The sequence below is a fragment of the Ovis aries genome, chromosome 5 (genome assembly GCF_016772045.2).
Source record: "Ovis aries strain OAR_USU_Benz2616 breed Rambouillet chromosome 5, ARS-UI_Ramb_v3.0, whole genome shotgun sequence".
In the NCBI taxonomy this organism is placed as follows: Eukaryota; Metazoa; Chordata; class Mammalia; order Artiodactyla; family Bovidae; genus Ovis; species Ovis aries.
The window spans coordinates 19,916,378-19,934,430 of NC_056058.1; the positions used below are offsets into that span (position 1 = coordinate 19,916,378).

At 48.1% G+C, this 18,053-nt stretch overlaps 1 protein-coding gene across 1 annotated transcript in view; it reads right to left on the reverse strand.

Moving 5' to 3' along the window:
• The window catches only part of SLC22A4 (solute carrier family 22 member 4), a 42,545-nt gene extending 37,141 nt beyond the window's left edge, over window positions 1-5,404 (reverse strand). Inside the window, exon 1 of the mRNA XM_012178136.5 lies at window positions 4,816-5,404. Within this exon, the coding sequence (XP_012033526.1) occupies window positions 4,816-5,208 (393 nt within the window). The 5' untranslated portion in view covers window positions 5,209-5,404. The remainder of the gene's footprint in view (window positions 1-4,815) is intronic.
• Between the last annotated feature and the right edge of the window lie 12,649 nt (window positions 5,405-18,053).

Genomic DNA, 18,053 nt, shown 5'->3' on the forward strand with positions numbered 1-18,053 from the left:
TGGGGGAAAATATCTGAGCCCCTGCTCAGGCTGGGGTAAGGGAAAGTGCCCTCTGAGTTAGACACTGGTTGGAGGTGGTAGCATCCTTTTTGGCTTGCCTCTCTTGGCATGGAATCTCCACTCGACAACACACTGGGATAAGGGCATCCAGGGCCCCCGTCTTGTCAGCCTGTGGACACTAGAGTAGAGGCGCCACTACGGGAGTGTGGACTGAGTGGAGGATGGGATCCCCCAATCTCCTGGCTGCACTCACCAGGAATTAAGCCTCTGCACTTGGAGCTCAGAAGCTGGGAGGCTAACTCTTAAAAATCTCAGGATCTTTCTTCTCTTATATTAGATGTAAAGAAAAAGCACCCGCAGGTGGAGAGGCATTGGTGAAGAGTTCTCTGGTCATCAGAGGTGGAGCCAAAGCCAAAGACCCAGGGAGTTTAAGTGGGATGGTAGGGATGGGAATGGAGGGGCCTGAGGGAAGAAGAAGGGGCACTCAGTCCTGTTTCCAGTCCTGTAAACACAGACCAGGCGCCACCAGCCTTGGGCTGTCTGTGTCAATTGTTGGGATATGTGAGTCAACAAAGCCTTTCCCCTGAGGCTCTATTCTTTCTACTTCAAATGGAGATCCCTGCTATTTTATTTGTTTATATATTTTTTTGGACTCTAGAGATATGCTTAAAACTATACCAAGGCTTCAGATAACAAGGCAGGCCTGCATTAGCCTGGAAGAATCCACCTGCCAATGCAGGAGACATAAGAGACATGGGTTCGATCCCTGGGTCAGGAAGATCCCCTGGAGGAGTGCATGGCAACCCACTTCAGTATTCTTGCCTGGAGAATCCCATGGACAGAAGAGCCTGGCAGGCTACAGTCCATAGGGTCAAAAAGAGTCAGACACAACTGAACTAACTTAGCACATACAAACAGCCTGTCACAAAGAAGAAATTACAGTCCCTTCACAGGCCCAAGGCATTTACAGCTCCTCTGGCCAGCTCTGACAAGGCTTGTTTTGGTCAATATACCACCCTATCTCTTGGACAACGTGTGAGGGGTCTGCTGCCCACCAGGAGAGATGGACAAAATCTTTATCCAGAAACTTGGCAGGAGGCTTGGGTGAAGCAGCCTCTGGACGAAGGGACATTCTGAGATCCTGGTGGCCTTTGTTAGAGGAGCAGAACTTAGAGGCAACAGACAAACTGGCATGAGGCAGCTGATAAACAGGGAAGCAAACGCAGGCCACAGCTAGGAAAAGGCCCCCAGTCTCCTGTACTTGTTCTCTTTCTGCAGCACTGCCTGGAAATAAAAGTCTGTTGGTGTTGGCTGGAGGCTGAGGTTCCCACTTTATCCCCTTTGGAATCTGCCAGAGGGCAGGTCTGATATTCAGGCTGTCCCGACAACCAAGCTGCCAGTCTCACACTAGCCAGCAGTATTCCAGGGCAGCCTGTAAGTCGGATGGAAAGAAAACAGCCTAAACCTGCTTCTTGCTCAAACTCTTCAGCTTTGGCAGAGGCTCAAAGGAGGTACATCCCTTTGAGCTGCCATATGGAGTCCCAAGCAGTTGTCAGATGCTAAGCTCATTCTGGTCTCATCGTTCCCTCTCTCACTGCTCCTAGTGCCTCCCACAAGCACCCTGTTAGCAAAGGATAAGGCTCCTTTGTTCCTATTTTATACCTTTGAGCTGTGGGTGGGGAATCAGTGTGTCCTATTTTGTTCAAGCCCTAATCCCAGGTCCTAAGAAAGACAGCACAAGGCTAGTGCCTCCAGAGGCCCAGGCCCTTTGGACATTCTATCATGGTTAAGGGCATGAAAAGTGAAAGTGAAGTCGCTCAGTCATGTCTGACTCTTTGCGACCCCATGGACTGTAGCCTACCAGGCTCCTCCATCCATGGAATTTTCCAGGCAAGAGTACTGGAGTGGGTTGCCATTTCCTTCTCCAGGGGATCTTCCCAACCCAGGGATCGAACCCGGGTCTCCTGCACAGGTTTCTAGAGGATGCCTCCAGCTGAAGGAGAGGATAGCAATCGACATGGTGGAGCAGCAGCCCTGCCTCAGGTCGCTGGTGGTCTGCCACAGAAAGCTGCTCTTTACCAAACAAGCCCCGCCTCCTCCCCCGCCCAGGGCCTCTGGAGTGTGCGCCCTGGCTCAGAGATGACTGCCTAGCGTTCTCAGCCCATGGACCGAAGAGGGTCAAGTCTGCCTAATGATGTTCCATGGGAGAGGAAGGCATGTTTGAGGCAAAGGCCAGCCCATGCCTAGACTCTGGCCAGGAGCCAGACTCACCCCCAACGTTTGTCCTGTGGCCCTGCTCCTGAATCTAGGCCCCCTGGAGATCAGCACACTCTCTGTACTATTTTTGCAACGTTTCTCTAAATGAAAATTATTTCAAGATAAAGTTTTGTTTTTTCAAGTGATTCTTGGCTCTGAACAGGACAAATGAATTGCATTTCACAAATAGTCCTTGAAGAAGGAAATTACCTTATACACGTATATACCCAGACAGATGCACTCACATAGGTCCCAACTCAGATACCAGGTTCTCGCCTCCTGGCATCCCATGGAAAGTACTAGCATGGCAAAACATGCTCTCCTTTGGTCCCTGACTGACCTGTCTTCCCTGTGAAGGGTTCAGGGGGTCAGTTCAGGTGGGCTCCTCTGTCCCAGAGGATATGCCCATCAGGAGATCCCATACAGAGGTATAAAGAAGAGACCAGCTGAGGATGATCCCTCTGCCAGTGTGGGGCCAGAGGGGTGCAGAGAACTTGCTCAGGGTCCCCAGCTTGCTCTTGTCAGGGAGACGAGGGCGTTTCTCCCCTGGCAGTGGATTCAGACCTGTGTCCTATTCTCTGGCCCTAGAATTCCACCCTGGGAAAGGGGCTCTGCCTTCAGCAAGTCTCATCACCCATTGTACTGGCTGAAACCTGGCCCTTAGAACAGCTCCCCAAGTGCCCCTGATGCCCAGCCAGAGATGACGAGGTCCTGCCCTTACTGCTCCTCATCCACCCACCCGTGTTGCCCATTTGCTGGTGCTAAGGGATGTTGTGTAGTGCATGATCTCACTGAATCCTCTCAACAACTCAGATAAGCTGGGCATTCTTATGATCCTCATTTTTAACAACTGTAATAAAATTCACACAACATAAAATGTGCCACCTTAACAATTTTAAGTGTACAGTTCAGTAGTATTAAATATATTCACATTATTGTGCAATCAATCTCCAGAACTCTTTTCAACTTGCAAAACAAAACTCTATATCTATTAAATAACACCCCATTTCCCTCCCCTCCCAGCCCCTGGCAACTACCATTCTACTTTCTGTTCGCATGAGTTTGACTACTCTCCATATAGTATATAAGTGAAATCAAACAGTCTCTGTCTTTTTTTGTGACTAGCTTATTTCATTTGGCATAATATCTTCAAGGTTCATTCATGTTGTAGCATGTGTCAGAATTTCCTTCCTCTTTGAAGGCTGAATACTATTCCATTGTGTGTATATACCACAATTTATTTATCCATTTATCTGTTGCTGGATATTTGAGTTGCTTTTACCTTTTGTGAATAATACTGCCATAAACATGAATATGCAAATATTTGAAGGCTAGTGCTTACGGGTGGGGCCAGAACCAGTCTACCTATCTGACTCTAGAACTCTTTGTCCCACCACCTCTCTAGGGAGAATCACCTACCCTACTCACTTTCATGCTTCTCTCCTCCTTCCTCCCAATGACTAGTGCTCCTTTGCTTTTTACTTTACTCACATACTACTTTTTATAGTACCCAAAAAGAAAGCAAGTAAGGGAAAAGCTGCTGAAAAAGGCAAATCCGGTTGTGTGTTTGTGAGTGTGTAATGTTGTGCATCCTCAGATGGGGAATGATGTATTTTCCCAGAGGCCCACTTGGGCCAAGTGTAACAGGGATAGCCACGGACTTGTAAACCAGCAGCTACCTACCCACCCCTCACATCCTGAGGTGAACAGAACTATTAAAGGAGGGGAAAGAGATAGGTGAACCCAGCTGTCGAGGAGGACTGCAGTTAGTAGGGCCAGCTCTAGCCCAGATGCTTACCGCACTTCCAGGAACTGGGATGAGCTGACCCCTACTTTTAGATGCCTCAGGATCCAGCTGTGGGCAGAAGGCAGGTAAGCACTACGAGCTCCAGTTAGGGGATCGAAGCCAGAGAAGGCCCTGAGCTCTGTGCTTACACTGTCTCTGTGAGTCTGTCCCTTCATGAGTGCCTTGGAACCAGGCTTATACCTCCTCTAGTTCCCTCCTCTCCATCAGTATCAGGAGGCCTCCTGCTCCTTTGTGGAGAAATTAGAGCCTCAGGACAGGACCCAAGCCTTACCATAGTTGTATAGCAGATCAGGAGAGCCCCTGATGCTTCCAGAAGTCTGTGGCCAGGGAACAGACCAGACCTGCCCATGCCCTGCCCAGCAGTACGACTCTTTGTGTCTGCACATGGTCTCAGCAGCACCCCCACACCCCTTCTCACGCCTGGGGCAGGAACTGGACTCAGTCTGTATATCTGGGGAGCCTGGGGTTGATAGTCTAGGCTCTTGGGAAACAACCTCCTCTTGTGAAACTGCCAGAGAAAAAGGCAGTTAACAGCTGCCTCCCTTCTCAGTTCTTCATGCCCTCCCTACTAGACAAACTGACCAGGAATGATCCTAAGCGAGTCCTGCCCTCTTGGGCTGCACACCTGTGTTACAAGTATAACCCAGATGACTGCTAGCCAGGTCTGATGAGGAATTGGGGACGCTGAGGGAGGCACGGCTAGGGTGTCTCCAGGGGGACTGATGCAGATTAAGGGTCGCTCACACACCCACCTCGGTGACGATGGTGGACAGGTAGATGTCCTGGCTAAATTCCCAGCCATCCAGGCAGCCCTCCTGCTCCAGCTGCTCCAGGTCCACATCGCGCCCCGGCTCCAGCCCGAGCGCCGAGAAGTTGACGATCGTAGCGAGTCGGTAGCGGCGGCAGCTCTGAGGCACCTCGCGGCCGTCCTGCAGCCGCATCGGGATACTGTGGTTGCGCCACGCGCTGCTCAGGTTCGCGGTGTCCGGCACCCAGCAGCGATGTTCCGGGGTCCCTGCCAGAAACACGACTGACATACCGTTGAAGCCGTTGGGGATGATGCTGGCGCTGAGCAGGAAGAAGATGAGGCGCTGGAAGGGCCCCCACTTGCCCAGGAAGGCGGTCACTTCGTCGTAATCCCGCATGCTCCCGCGGCTCTGCAGTGGGCAACGTCGGGTGATGAGAGCGCGTTCCCCGGCAGCGCCGCGCGGTGCAGGGCGTGGGCGTCACAACGTTCTCGCGGACCCGGCAAGCTGAGGGACGGCGGCGCACGCGGTCTGGGCCTTTCCTGGGAAACGGGCTGCGGGCGTTAGAAGGTTGCTGGGAGCTGGACGCCACTTTCTGGAAGCAGAAACTCGGGACCACACCGCCCACCCGGCCGGGGCGGGGCGGGACGGGGCCGGGTGGAGCTCGGGGCGGCTCCGCCCCCCGCCCGCGGCCACCCGGCGGGGGCCAGGAGGCCAGCTGGCCGCGGGCTTAGGAAAAAGAGGACTGGTTCCAGCGCCGCCCCTACCTTGCCCCTGCGCGCCCCGGCGCCCCCTAAGTGCTGAGCGCCCAGCCCCGGGCTGCCGGGTTGGGCAGCGTCTAAGGGCAGAGTCGAGCGTTAAGGGCAGAGTCGAGGCCGCAGAGCAAGGGCTCTGAGAGGTCGGACCTCCCTGTCGCCGTCGCCTCAGGCCTCGCCCGGGGCTGGGATCTCTCCGCTGCCGCCGCCAACTCGGGGTCTGAGCTCAGGGAGCCTCGGGCCGGGCGCGACGGGCGAGTCCGTGGAGCCCGTGCTCCCGGGAAACGCTTGCGGGCGCAGGGGTGACAGGAGCGCTCCCGCGCCCGCCGACACGGAGCTCCCGACCCCCAGTCCTGGGCTGCCGGCTTCCGGACAGCCCGCAGCCTCACCTTGAATAGGGGGAAACAAGCCCAGCGCCCCGAAGAGATGCTCGAGGTCACACTTCGTCAGAGACAGGCTCGGACTGAGGGGAGGTGGGGAGCAGGGACTACCGGGTGGTCCCAGGATCCTGTTGGGGCCTCTGGAGAAGATTCTACGCCGAGCTTGACCCTTTGTGAGAGCACGGTAACAGAGACCCAGCTGTCACCACTCGTGGGCTCTGATTTTGATTCCCCGGGGCTCTTCCTCGAGGATGGCTGCCAGAAGCTTCTGGTTTGCAGAAGTGACCGCTCCCAGTCGGGGAACAGAGGGAGGCAGGAAGGGAGGAGGAAAAGGTTCAGTTTGTCGCCCAGATTTGGCAGGGGAGCCAGAGCAGGGACCAGTCTGCTAGTGTGCAGGCCTAAGGCCCCTCTGCTGTTGTGTGAGCGAGTCCGGGACTGCAATGGGAGTCCTGGGGTTCTTGAGGTGGGAGGGATTGACAGGCTGAAGGGCCCACCTCTTGGAGATTTTATATAAGTGCATTTGCGTCCAGGCCCTGATTAAGAGGTGGGAGGCATTTCTGCTCCATTTTTTATAACCTGTAGTCTTGCCTGGCTTTCTATCCGCTTGGAACCTGTTTCCTTACGTGTAATAAGACCTTATGTCTGGATGTGCCAGGACAGCACTGTTTCATTAAGTGTTTTCCTTTCCTTTCAAAAGTTTCCTTCTTTGAACAGTATTTCTTGCCGTCATTGTCTTACTTAGCTTAGATTTCATCCTCCCTTCAACCCCAATAAAAATCAAAGCCTGAGATAAGAATGTATGTGGAGATCATTTATTTATAGTAGTTATCCTAGGGAAAGGAATGAAGGACCAGGGAGAGTGAACAGGAAAGGAGGTAAGGCCAACACAAGACTGTGTAATTGAACTGGTCGTTGGTAGTCACCAGGATCAGTGACAGTGCCATGCTAAGACTCGAGCCTGAGGACCAAGAAAAAGTCAATAATAACTGATCATATCTTTACTTAAAATTTTGGAGCTTTGTTCCTCATAGAGTTTCATATTGGTTTTGATTTTTTAAAATACTGTGTTAAAGTGTTACTTATCTTGATTATTGTATTTCCTGGCACCCTCTTAAATTTTGCACTGGAGGCAAGTGCCTCACTCATTTCACTTGCCTCAGCTTTTTCTCAACCCTAATTTCTATGGATAATTGGAGTTCAATCCTGCTGGGATCTCCTAAACAGCCATAGAGAATGAAGTAAAGAGCCATAGAGAATGAAGAGGCTTTTTTTTTTTTTTTTTTGGTTTAAACTAGTTCTGGCTCCATTGGTCAACTTCCCTGTACTTCCAGGCTGTACATGTATGTGAGAGTCAACAGGTACCACTTGACAAAACAGTTTGCCCCGACCCACGAGTATATGTAAATCCATACCTTGAACCACTTTGCCTGCCATACATAATGAATGCCCAAGTACCCTACTTATACCTGGACCACTGAAAAGTTTCCCTTCACCGTTGTCCTTTAGGGCCACTCCTAAGTGGGGCTATGTTGCAGTAAAAATTCGTTTTTTGGTTGATAGCATCTGTGAGACAGGGCTGAGTATTTTCTTCCCTCTGTCAGTTGGTTATAGAGAACCCCCATAAAACCATAGGTTTGAGTTGAGAAGTGTTGGTAGAGCTGAGGTGTAGGTGTCATGGAGTTAGAGCCACTGTTCATTAAGTTACATGAGCTGTATGGACCTGCTCAGTCCTGATCCTGACCCTACCATTTCTATTATATGATGGATTGCTGATGTGCCTGCTTAATCTTATGACTTGATAGAATCTGACAGTGCCCAGCTCTTACTAGATATTTCTAGTTGCATAGACCCTTGATGTCACATTGCCAGGTACTCAGTTTTTACTATAGCCAAATAGCCGCTTTTCTAAAGGCAAATAGCTCTCTGCTGCAGAAGGCATGACCTTGCTCTGGCATCCTAGAGATCTTATTGAAATTATTTTATTAGGGCTTATCAGAGACTCTGGCCAGCATCGTTATCACCATGAACATCTCTAGCGCTATTGATTCTGATGGGTCACATAGTCCAAGTGGCAGGGAACCTTGGATACTCTGTAGCACTCTCTCTTGCTCTGGGCTTCACTCAAAAGTGGGAGCCTCCCAAAATACCCATTAAGTGGGTTACAGTAGCATTCCCATCAAGCACTATGTCTTTATTAGTGGTAGAGGGTACAAGGTACAACAACTTGCCTTTACCTTACAGAGGATGGCCTGGTATGCTCCAGGCAACTGGATCCCTAATAACTTCACCAGTTAGCTTCAAAATCATATGGAATGAGAGAAGTGGGCAAGGATATAGATGAAGTAAGTCTGGCTATAATAGTAGCCCTAAGGATTCATTTTTCACTAGTTTGTCTACTTTTTATACATTTAACTCATTCTGGAACAAAAAAGGTAAAAAAATCAACTTTATTGAAAGCCCTCAATCATACTTTTTTATCTCCCATCTTCTAGGACATCTGCTCACTAAGTTATGACATATTAGCATTATGTCGTTAACACATCAATACATCAATTCCATAGACCATCATGAGGTTCCATGGAATATCAAGACAATCAAAGTCACTAAATACTATATTGTGACAGAGCAGGAGAATTAACATAACCCCAGGGCGAGACAGTGATATGTCCTGCTATTTATTCCACATAAAAGTGAAGAGATTTTTATCCTCACTGAAGAAAACCTTCTATTGGTGCGGATCTCTACATTTCTTCCCAGGAGGTGGTTTTACTTCTGATGAAATAAATTGGTCAAGAATGTGGGTGTGTTAGAGGCTTCTATTTGGTCCTTCTCACCATAATTGCTCTTATCTAATAGGTAGTAAATGTTAAGGTCTTGCCAGCTGCTAAGTGTATCTATCCTAGTTACGCACTTAGGGACCAGGGAACTACTAAAGATCCAGTGTGGATCTTTGGATCCATCACATTTGCTTGCAGGAGAACCCCATTTACCACCTGGCTTTCATGAGACCCAAGTGTAACTAGGGGATCCTAGTGTTGCTTGCTGTCCCTTGGTATCAGTGCCGGTTCATACTCTGTATCCAAAAAGGCTGGGTCTTTCCCTCTCCTCAGGCCAGAGTTATTCAGGTAAAAGGCCACAGCTATGGACTGATTGTACCCTCTCAAAATTCATATGTTAAAGCCCTAACCTCTAGTATAGAGGTGTGGTTAGAGATGGGGCCTTTGGGAAATAATTAGGTTTAGATCATGACGGTGGGATTTTCATGATGGGATTAGTGCCCTTATTAAAAAAGGATGTCAGAGAGGTATCTACAAGCCAGGAAGAAGACTCAGCAGGAACTGAATTGATTAGCAGTTGATCTTGGCCTTTCCAGTTTCCAGAATTGTGAGGAAATAAATTTCTATTGTTTAAACCCCTCAATCTGTGGTATTTTGTTATAGCAGCCTGAGTAGCCTGAGACAGTCACAGATCCCTTGTGGGGAAAAGTTGGGGAAATAATTATCATATATACTTGGCAGTATAAGAGAGTTATTTCTTAAAGAGACTTGGCCTCCTTTTCAATCAATAGGTTCTGAGCTTGTGAACTGGTCTGAATCTGGGAAATTGATATGGAAATACTATTTACTGTTGTGGCAGTTGTCATCAGCCTTCTGATCACTAGCTCTAGATTTTAGGGGTGAGGTTGTCATATAAGTTAAGTAATAGTATTATTTGAATGGTTCTATGAAGACCTACACGGAGAAGGCAATGGCACCCCACTCCAGTACTCTTGCCTGGAAAATCCCATGGACGGAGGAGCCTGGTAGGCTACAGTCCATGGGGTTGCTAAGAGTCAGACATGACTGAGCGACTTCACTTTCACTTTTCACTTTCATGCATTGAAGGAAATGGAAACCCACTCCAGTGTTCTTGCCTGGAGAATCCCAGGGATGGGGGAGCCTGGTGGGCTGCCATCTATGGGGTCACACAGAGTCGGACACAACTAAAGTGACTTAGCAGCAGCAGCAGCATAAAGACCTACAACACTTTCTAGAACTAACACCCAAAAAAGATGCCCTTTTCATCATAGGGGACTGGAATGCAAAAGTAGGAAGTCAAGAGATACCTAGAGTAACAGGCAAATTTGGCCTTGGACTCCAAAATGAAGCAGTGCAAAGGCTAACAGTTTTGCAAAAGAACATATTGGTCATAGCAAACACCCTCTTCCAACAACACAGGAGATGACTCTACACATGGACATCACCAGATGGTCAATACTGAAATCAAATTGATTATATTCTTTGCAGCCAAAATGGAGATGCTCTATACAGTCAGCAAAAACAAGACCAGGAGCTGACTATGGCTCAGATCATGAACTTCTTATTGCCAAATTCAGACTTGAAGAAAGTAGGGAAAACCACTAGACCATTCAGATATGACCTAAATCAAATCACTTATGATTATACAGTAGAAATGATAAATAGATTGAAGGGATTAGATCTGATAGACAGAATGCCAGAAGAACTATGGATGGAGGTTCATGACATTGTACAGGAGGCAGGGATCAAGACCATCCCCAAGAAAAAGAAATGTAAAAGGCAAAATGGTTGTCTGAGGAGGCCTTATAAGTAGCTGAGAAAAGAAGAGAAAAGGAAAAGGAGAAAAGGAAAGATAAACCCATTTCAATGCAGAGTTCCAAAGAATAACACAGAGAGATAAGAAAGCCTTCCTTAGTGATCAATGTAAAGAAATAGAGGAAAACAATAGAATGGGAAAGGCTAGAGATCTCTTCAAGATAATTAGAGATACAAAGGGAATATTTCATGCAAAGATGGGCATAATAAAGGACAGAAATGGTATGAATCTAACAGAAGTGGAAGATATTAAGAAGAGGTGGCAAGAATACACAGAAGAGCTATATAAAAAAGATCTTCATGACCCAGATAACCGCGGTGGTGTGATCACTCACCTAGAGCCAGACATCCTGGCATGTGAAGTCAAATGAGCCTTAGGAAGCATCGCTACAACCAAAGCTATTGGAGGTGATGGAATTCCAGTTGAGCTATTTCAAATCCTAAAAGATGATGCTGTGAAAGTGCTGCATTCAATATGCCAGCAAATTTGGAAAACTCAGCAGTGGCCGCAGGACTGGAAAAGGTCAGTTTTCATTCCAACTCCAAAGAAAGGCAATGCCAAAGAATGTTCAAACTGCCACACAATTACAGTCATTGCACACGCTAGCAAAGTAGTGCTCAAAATTCTCCAAGCCAGGCTTCAACAGTATATGAATGGTAAACTCCCAGATGTTCAAGCTGGATTTAGAAAAGGCAGAGGAACCAGAGATCAAATTGCCAACATCTGTTGAATCATTGAAAAAGCAAGAGAATTCCAGAAAAACATCTACTTCTGCTTTATTGACTACACCAAAGCCTTTGACTGTGTTGATCACAACAAAATGTGAAAAATTTTGAAAGAGATGGGAATATCAGACCACCTGACCTGTCTCCTGAGAAATATATTTGCAGGTCAAGAAGCAACAGTTAGAACCAGACATGGAACAATGGACTGGTTCCAAATTGGGAAAGGAGTACGTCAAGGCTGTATATTGTCACCCTGCTTTATTTATATGAAGAGTATATCATATGAAATGCTGGGTTTGATGAAGCACATGCTGGAATCAAGATTGCCAGGAGAAATATCAATAACCTCAGATATACAGATGACACCACCCTTCTGGCAGAAAGTGAAGAGGAACTAAAAGCCTCTTGATAAAAGTGAAAGAGGAGAGTAAAAGAGTTGGCTTAAAGTTAAACATTCAGAAAAAGATCATGGCATTCGGTCCCATCACTTCACGGGAAATAGATGGGGAAACAGTGGAAACAGTGTCAGACTTTATTTTGGGGGGCTCCAAAATCACTGCAGATGGTGACTGCAGCCATGAAATTAAAAGACGCTTACTCCTTGGAAGAAAAGTTATGACCAACCTAGATAGCATATTAAAAATCAGAGATATTACTTTGCCGACTAAGGTCCGTCTAGTCAAGGCTATGGTTTTCCAGTGGTCATGTATGGATGTGAGAGTTGGACTGTGAAGAAAGCTGAGCGCCAAAGAATTGATGCTTTTGAACTGTGGTGTTGGAGAAGACTCTTGAGAGTCCCTTGGACTGCAAGGAGATCCAACCAGTCCATTCTAAAGGAGATCAGTCCTGGGTGTTCTTTGGAAGGACTGATGCTAAAGCTGAAACTCCAATACTTTGGCCACCTCATGCGAAGAGTTGACTCATTGGAAAAGACCCTGATGCTGGGAGGGATTGGGGGCAGGAGGAGAAGGGGACGACAGAGGATGAGATGGCTGGATGGCATCACTGACTCGATGGACATGAGTTGGTAATGGACAGGGAGACCTGGCGTGCTGCAATTCATGGGGTCGCAAAGAGTCAGACATGACTGAGCGACTGAACTGAACTGAACTAGGTCTATCCATGTTGCAGCAAATGGCATTATTTCATTCTTTTTCATGGCTGACTAATATTCCACTGTGTGTGTGTGTGTGTGTGTGTGTGTGTGTGTGTGTGTGTGTGTGTGTGACAGAGAGAGAGTCTGTGTATCTCACATCTTCTTTATCCACTCATCTGTTGATGGACATTTAGGTTGCCTACGTGTCTTGGCTATTGTAAATAGTTCTGCAGTGAACATTAGGGTGCATGTGTCTTCTTAAATTATGGTTTTCTACAGATATATGCCCAGGAGTGGGATTGCAGGACCATATGGTAGCTCCATTTTTAGTTTTTTTAAGGAACCTCCATACTGTTCTCCATAGTGGCTCTACCAATTAACATTCCCACCAACAGTGTAGGAAGGCTCCTTTCTCTCCACACATTCTCTAGCATTTATTATTTGTAGGCTTTTTGATGATGGCCATTCTGACTGGTGTGAGGTGATGCCTCATTGTAGTTTTGATTTGAATTTTTCTAATAATTAGTTATGTTGAGTATCTTTTAAAAATTCTTGATTGTTAAATGGCCTTAGATTTAATTCTGAGGCAGTGGAAGTCAGAGGAAAACCTTATGTTTTAGGGTGATTCCCTCTGGTGGCCAAGTTGAGAATGCAAAGGAGGGAGCTAGAATAGAAGCAGAGACACCAGGGAAGAGACTATGATTAGCTGTCCAAGAGGGTGATGGTGGTGGTGGCTGAGAAATTAGATTCTAGAACTGTTAAAGGGGCTTCCCAGGTGGCTCAGTGGTTAAAAAAAAAAAAAAAAACACAAAAACCCACCCACCAATGCAGGAGATGCAGGAGACCCAGATTCTATCCCTGGGTCAGGAAGACCCCCTGGAGGAGGAAATGGCAACTTCTCTAGTATTCTTGCCTGGAGAATCCCATGGACAGAGGAGCCTGATGGGCTCCTCACCCAGCCCCACTGGGATTGGTCTGGGAGGACAGAGCTCAGAGCTCTATAGAGCTCAGTCCATGGAGTTACAAAGAGTCAGACACAACTGAATGACTGAGCATGCATTCAGAGCTGTTAAGGAGGTGGCAAGGACAGGTCTTGATGACCAACTAGATATGGAGATTAGGGAGGGGGAAAGACAAAGAGGATCACAAATTTGGAGAATTGGGTGGATGCGTGGATGGTGGTGTCTTTGTCTGAGAAGCACAGGAATAAGAGGTGTTGGAGAGAAGATGATGAGGTGCACTGGGGATGTTTTGAGCTTGAGGTGTCTTTGGGACATCCAGGTAGAGATGGCCAGTTGGTTAGAGGTCTGGGCTGGAGGTATAATGTTTGGAAGTGGTCTTGAGTGCAGAGTTTCTGAGGCCCTGTGCATGGACAAAGACTTCAAGGAACAGAACTCCAAGAATTGATGGGAGAGCTGGATATCTGGTAGGGAAAAGCAGAAATCTGCTGTGGAAGTGGTTCTGAGTGCTGGGAAGTAGACAAACCTAACTGGAATCATAGCCTGCTTAACATCAAGCCTGTAGAGGAGGAACCATCTCTTGGCTGGACCTCTGAGCTCTGTTCCCCCGACCAATTCCAATGGGACTGAGTGAGACTATAGAAAGAGGTGAGGAGCAGTTCAGAAGGGATCACTCTTGAGGATGAACATTTGGAGAAGGGAGAAGCTGGGTCAGGGACAGGCAGGGCAGTGGACAGGAACACAGGCTGAGAAGGCATCACATGAAGTAGGAGGGGAAGGGGTGAGGAGTCAGAGTAGTTCTTTAGCACAGGGATCAGGACCTGACCTCAAGCACAAGGCAGGCAGGTATGGGGGTGGTTTCGTGCTGACCAGAGCTTACGAACAAGTGTTGTGGGCACCAGCCTTGTCTACACCCAGTCCCAAAGCTTGTGTGTGTGTGTGTGTGTGTGTGTGTGTGTGTGTGTGTGTGTGTGTGTTAGTCATTGAGTCGTGTCCGACTCTTTGGGATCCCATGGAGTATAGCCCGCCAGGCACCTCTGTTCATGGAGTGGGTTGCCATTTCCTTCTCCACGGTATCTTCCCGACCCAGGAATTGAACCTAGGTCTCCTACACCCCACTCCAGTACTCTTGCCTGGAAAATCCCATGGACGGGGGAGCCTGGTGGGCTGCAGTCCATGGGGTCGCTAAGAGTCGACACGCCTGAGTGACTTCCCTTTCACTATTCACTTTCATGCATTGGAGAAGGAAATGGCAACCCACTCCAGTGTTCTTGCCTGGAGAATCCCAGGGACGGGGGAGCCTGGTGGGCTGCCATCTATGGGGTCGCACAGAGTCGGACACGACTGATGCGACTTAGCAGCAGGAGCAGCTCCTGCATTGCTGGTAGATTCTTTACCATTTGAGCCACCAGGGAAGCCCTTGACTCAACTCATCTTCCACCGTTTCATGGTCCGTGGAGGAGCCTGGCTGTGTGTGAGGACTTGGTGAATCTGAACCTGCACTCTGGGCTGCTCTGGGAACCTCAACTAGCAGAGATAGGTCAGCACCCTTCAGAGGTAGCCTGGCAAGGGTTTCCAGACCATTGGTAGGACAGGCAACGTTCTCCAGGGAAGACACGGACTTGCAGTTGCTCTAGGTGTCCTTGCCGTGGAGATCAGCTAACCAGCATGTGACCTGGGCGAGTTTCTCAGCTTTTCATGAAATGAGGATAATAACTGTACTTCCTTTCAGGTTTGTGTGAGGACGAAAGAAGAGTAATATCAGTTCACTAAGGACTTGAAGATGAAGGCCTGGGACATTTTAGCTCCTATTGTATTTCTTATCCAATTTGCATCCCCTGAGATGCAAACTGCATTCCTCTCTGTCCGTAACTGTGCTCTGGCTTCCTATGAAATGTACCTTTAGGCCAAGGATACCCTGGGGAGCAGCCAAGTGTCCTTTCGCTGCTACCTATGTTGGTAAAGAAGCTGGTGTGTGGTGTGGTGCTTCAGCAGAGACAGACCTGTTCAGGGCTGGTCAGTCAGGTCTCTGAGCCCACATGGCTGAGGCCGACACGAGACACTGCAGGAAGAAGTGAGGCCTCTGGCAGCCTTTCCTGGGATTTCTAGACTCTGCCTTCAGCCACAAATGGTCCACATCAGACAGGAGCAACGATAAAGTTGTTTTCCAAGTATAGTTTCCTACTTGTGGTAGAAAGGGGACAGAAGGACAGTCCCTGCTTATTAGAGAGACCCCTCTAATACTTGTTTCTTTTTAGACTTCCACCTCTTGTTAGAGATACCAAGGACTATTTTGTGGGAAAATTTTGAATATTGTGTGAGAAAAGGATAAGTCAGGAAATTACCCAGAGCTGTGGGTAAGCAAGTCAGGGGCCCCAAATCAAGAAGGTGTTACCTTGGGTAAGAATGAGCTCCAGGATGGAGCTGGAGCGCAGATAAGCTACACAAGGAGACCCATAGGTGGAGGGGCAGGGCACTCCCCGAGTGGTCAGAGAGACTCTCTGAGCTCTTAGCCCAGGCTTCTGGGCACTACAGTGGCGGTCACACACCCCTGACTCAGCTCTTCATGGGCTATGCCCCCAGGGCCAGGCTGCAGTGCCCCCAGAGGGCCTGAGACCCTGGACAGGAAAGGAGAGCTAGCATGAAGCAGCAGCTGAGTTTCTCTTGCTCTCACCCCTTTCCTTGGTTCTCAAGGTGGAAGCTGAGGGCAATAAAGCTTGTCACACAGAACCAAAAGGCAGAACTCAGTTTTCATTGCTAACTCTTTGGAAGGTCAAGGAAGTCCGTTAGAATCTGGCAAAAGATCCTGAGGGGGCTGAATTTACAGATTAGCAAAACAGGGATTACAGCGGCCTGCGGCAGGGCTGTCAGTGAAGTCCAGCAGAGACTACTGGACATGGAACAACAGACTGGTTCCAAATAGAAAAAGGAGTATGTCAAGGCTGTACGTTGTCACCCTGCTTATTTGACTTATATGCAGAGTACATCATGAGAAACGCTGGGCTGGAAGAAGCACAAGCTGGAATCAAGATTGCCGGGAGAAATATCAATAACCTCAGATATGAAGATGACACCACCCTTACGGCAGAAAGTGAAGAGGAACTAAAAAGCCTCTTGATGAAAGTGAAGGAGGAAAGTGAAAAAGTTGCCTTAAAGCTCAACATTCAGAAAACTAACATCATGGCATTTGGTCCCATCACTTCATGGGAAATAGATGGGGAAACAGTAGAAACAGTGTCAGACTTTATTTTTTTGGGCTCCAAAATCACTACAGATGGTGATTGCAGCCATGAAATTAAAAGACACTTACTCCTTGGAAGGAAAGTTATGACCAACCTAGATAGCATATTAAAAAGCAGAGACATTACTTTGCCAACAAAGGTCCGTCTAGTCAGGGCTATGGTTTTTCCTGTGGTCATGTATGGACGTGAGAGTTGGACTGTGAAGAAAGCTGAGCGCCGAAGAATTTATGCTTTTGAACTGTGGTGTTGGAGAAGACTCTTGAGAGTCCCTTGGACTGTAAGGAGATCCAACCAGTCCATTCTGAAGGAGATCAGCCCTGGGGTTTCTTTGGAAGGACTGATGCTGAAGCTGAAACTCCAGTACTTTGGCCACCTCATGTGATGCTGGGAGGGATTGGGGGCAGGAGGAGAAGGGGACGACAGAGGATGAGATGGCTGGATGGCATCACCGACTCGATGCACATGAGTTTGAGTGAACTCCGGGAGTTGGTGATGGACAGAGAGGCCTGGCGTGCTGTGATTCACGGGGTCGCAAAGAGTCAGACATGACTGAGCGACTGAACTGAACTGAACTGAACACCTCCTGGGGCCTTGTGTGCAGGAATTTAGACTTTGTCCTAAGAACAAAGGGGAGCCAGAGAAGCTTTAAAAAACAAGAGTGACATAATCAGATTTGCATTTTAAAAAACTCTTTGACTTGTGTGGAGAAAGGATTGAGGAGCCAGACAGACAAGAAGGCCAGGCAGGAGGCTGATACAGCCCCAGGCAGGGGAAGGTGGGGGACTTGAACTGGAGCTGGAGCTATGGAGGCAGAAGGAAGTGGGCTAGTTAGGGATTAGTTAGGGACGAATGCAGTCAGGTCTACGAACTGGTCTCCCTGCTTCTACCTTTGCCCCTGACAGTCTATTCTCCATACAGCAGATAGTCATCCTGGTTAAAACATAAAAGCCCAGGTCATGCTACTCCTCTGGCTTCTCTTCTCAGAGTAAAAACCAAAGTCCTTCCTGAGGCTTAAGAGGTCAACGTGGGCCGTATTTCCACCCCACCTCTCTCTGAGCTCATCTGCTTCTACTAGCACCTCACTTATACAACTCCAGACATTGCTTCTCTGTTCTTGGAACACACAAGCCTGTGTCTCCTCCCCTCTGCCCCATTCAGGGCCTCTGTGTCCGCTGTTCCTTCTGCCTGAAATGTAGTTTTCCCAGATGTACTCACAGAAGCTCCCCCACTCCTGATGAGAAGGGATCATTTATACTCTACTCTGAATCCTATTTATTTCCTTTAGGGCACTGCTTATTATCTGTGTTTTTAAAATACATTTATTCAGGAGACTTCTCTGGTGATTCAATGGTTAATACTTGGCCCTTCCACTGCGAGAGACTTGGATTTGATTCCCAGTTGGAGAAATGAGATTTCACGTGCCATGCAGTGCAGCCAAAAAAATAAGGAAAAAACATTTAAATATGTTTGTTC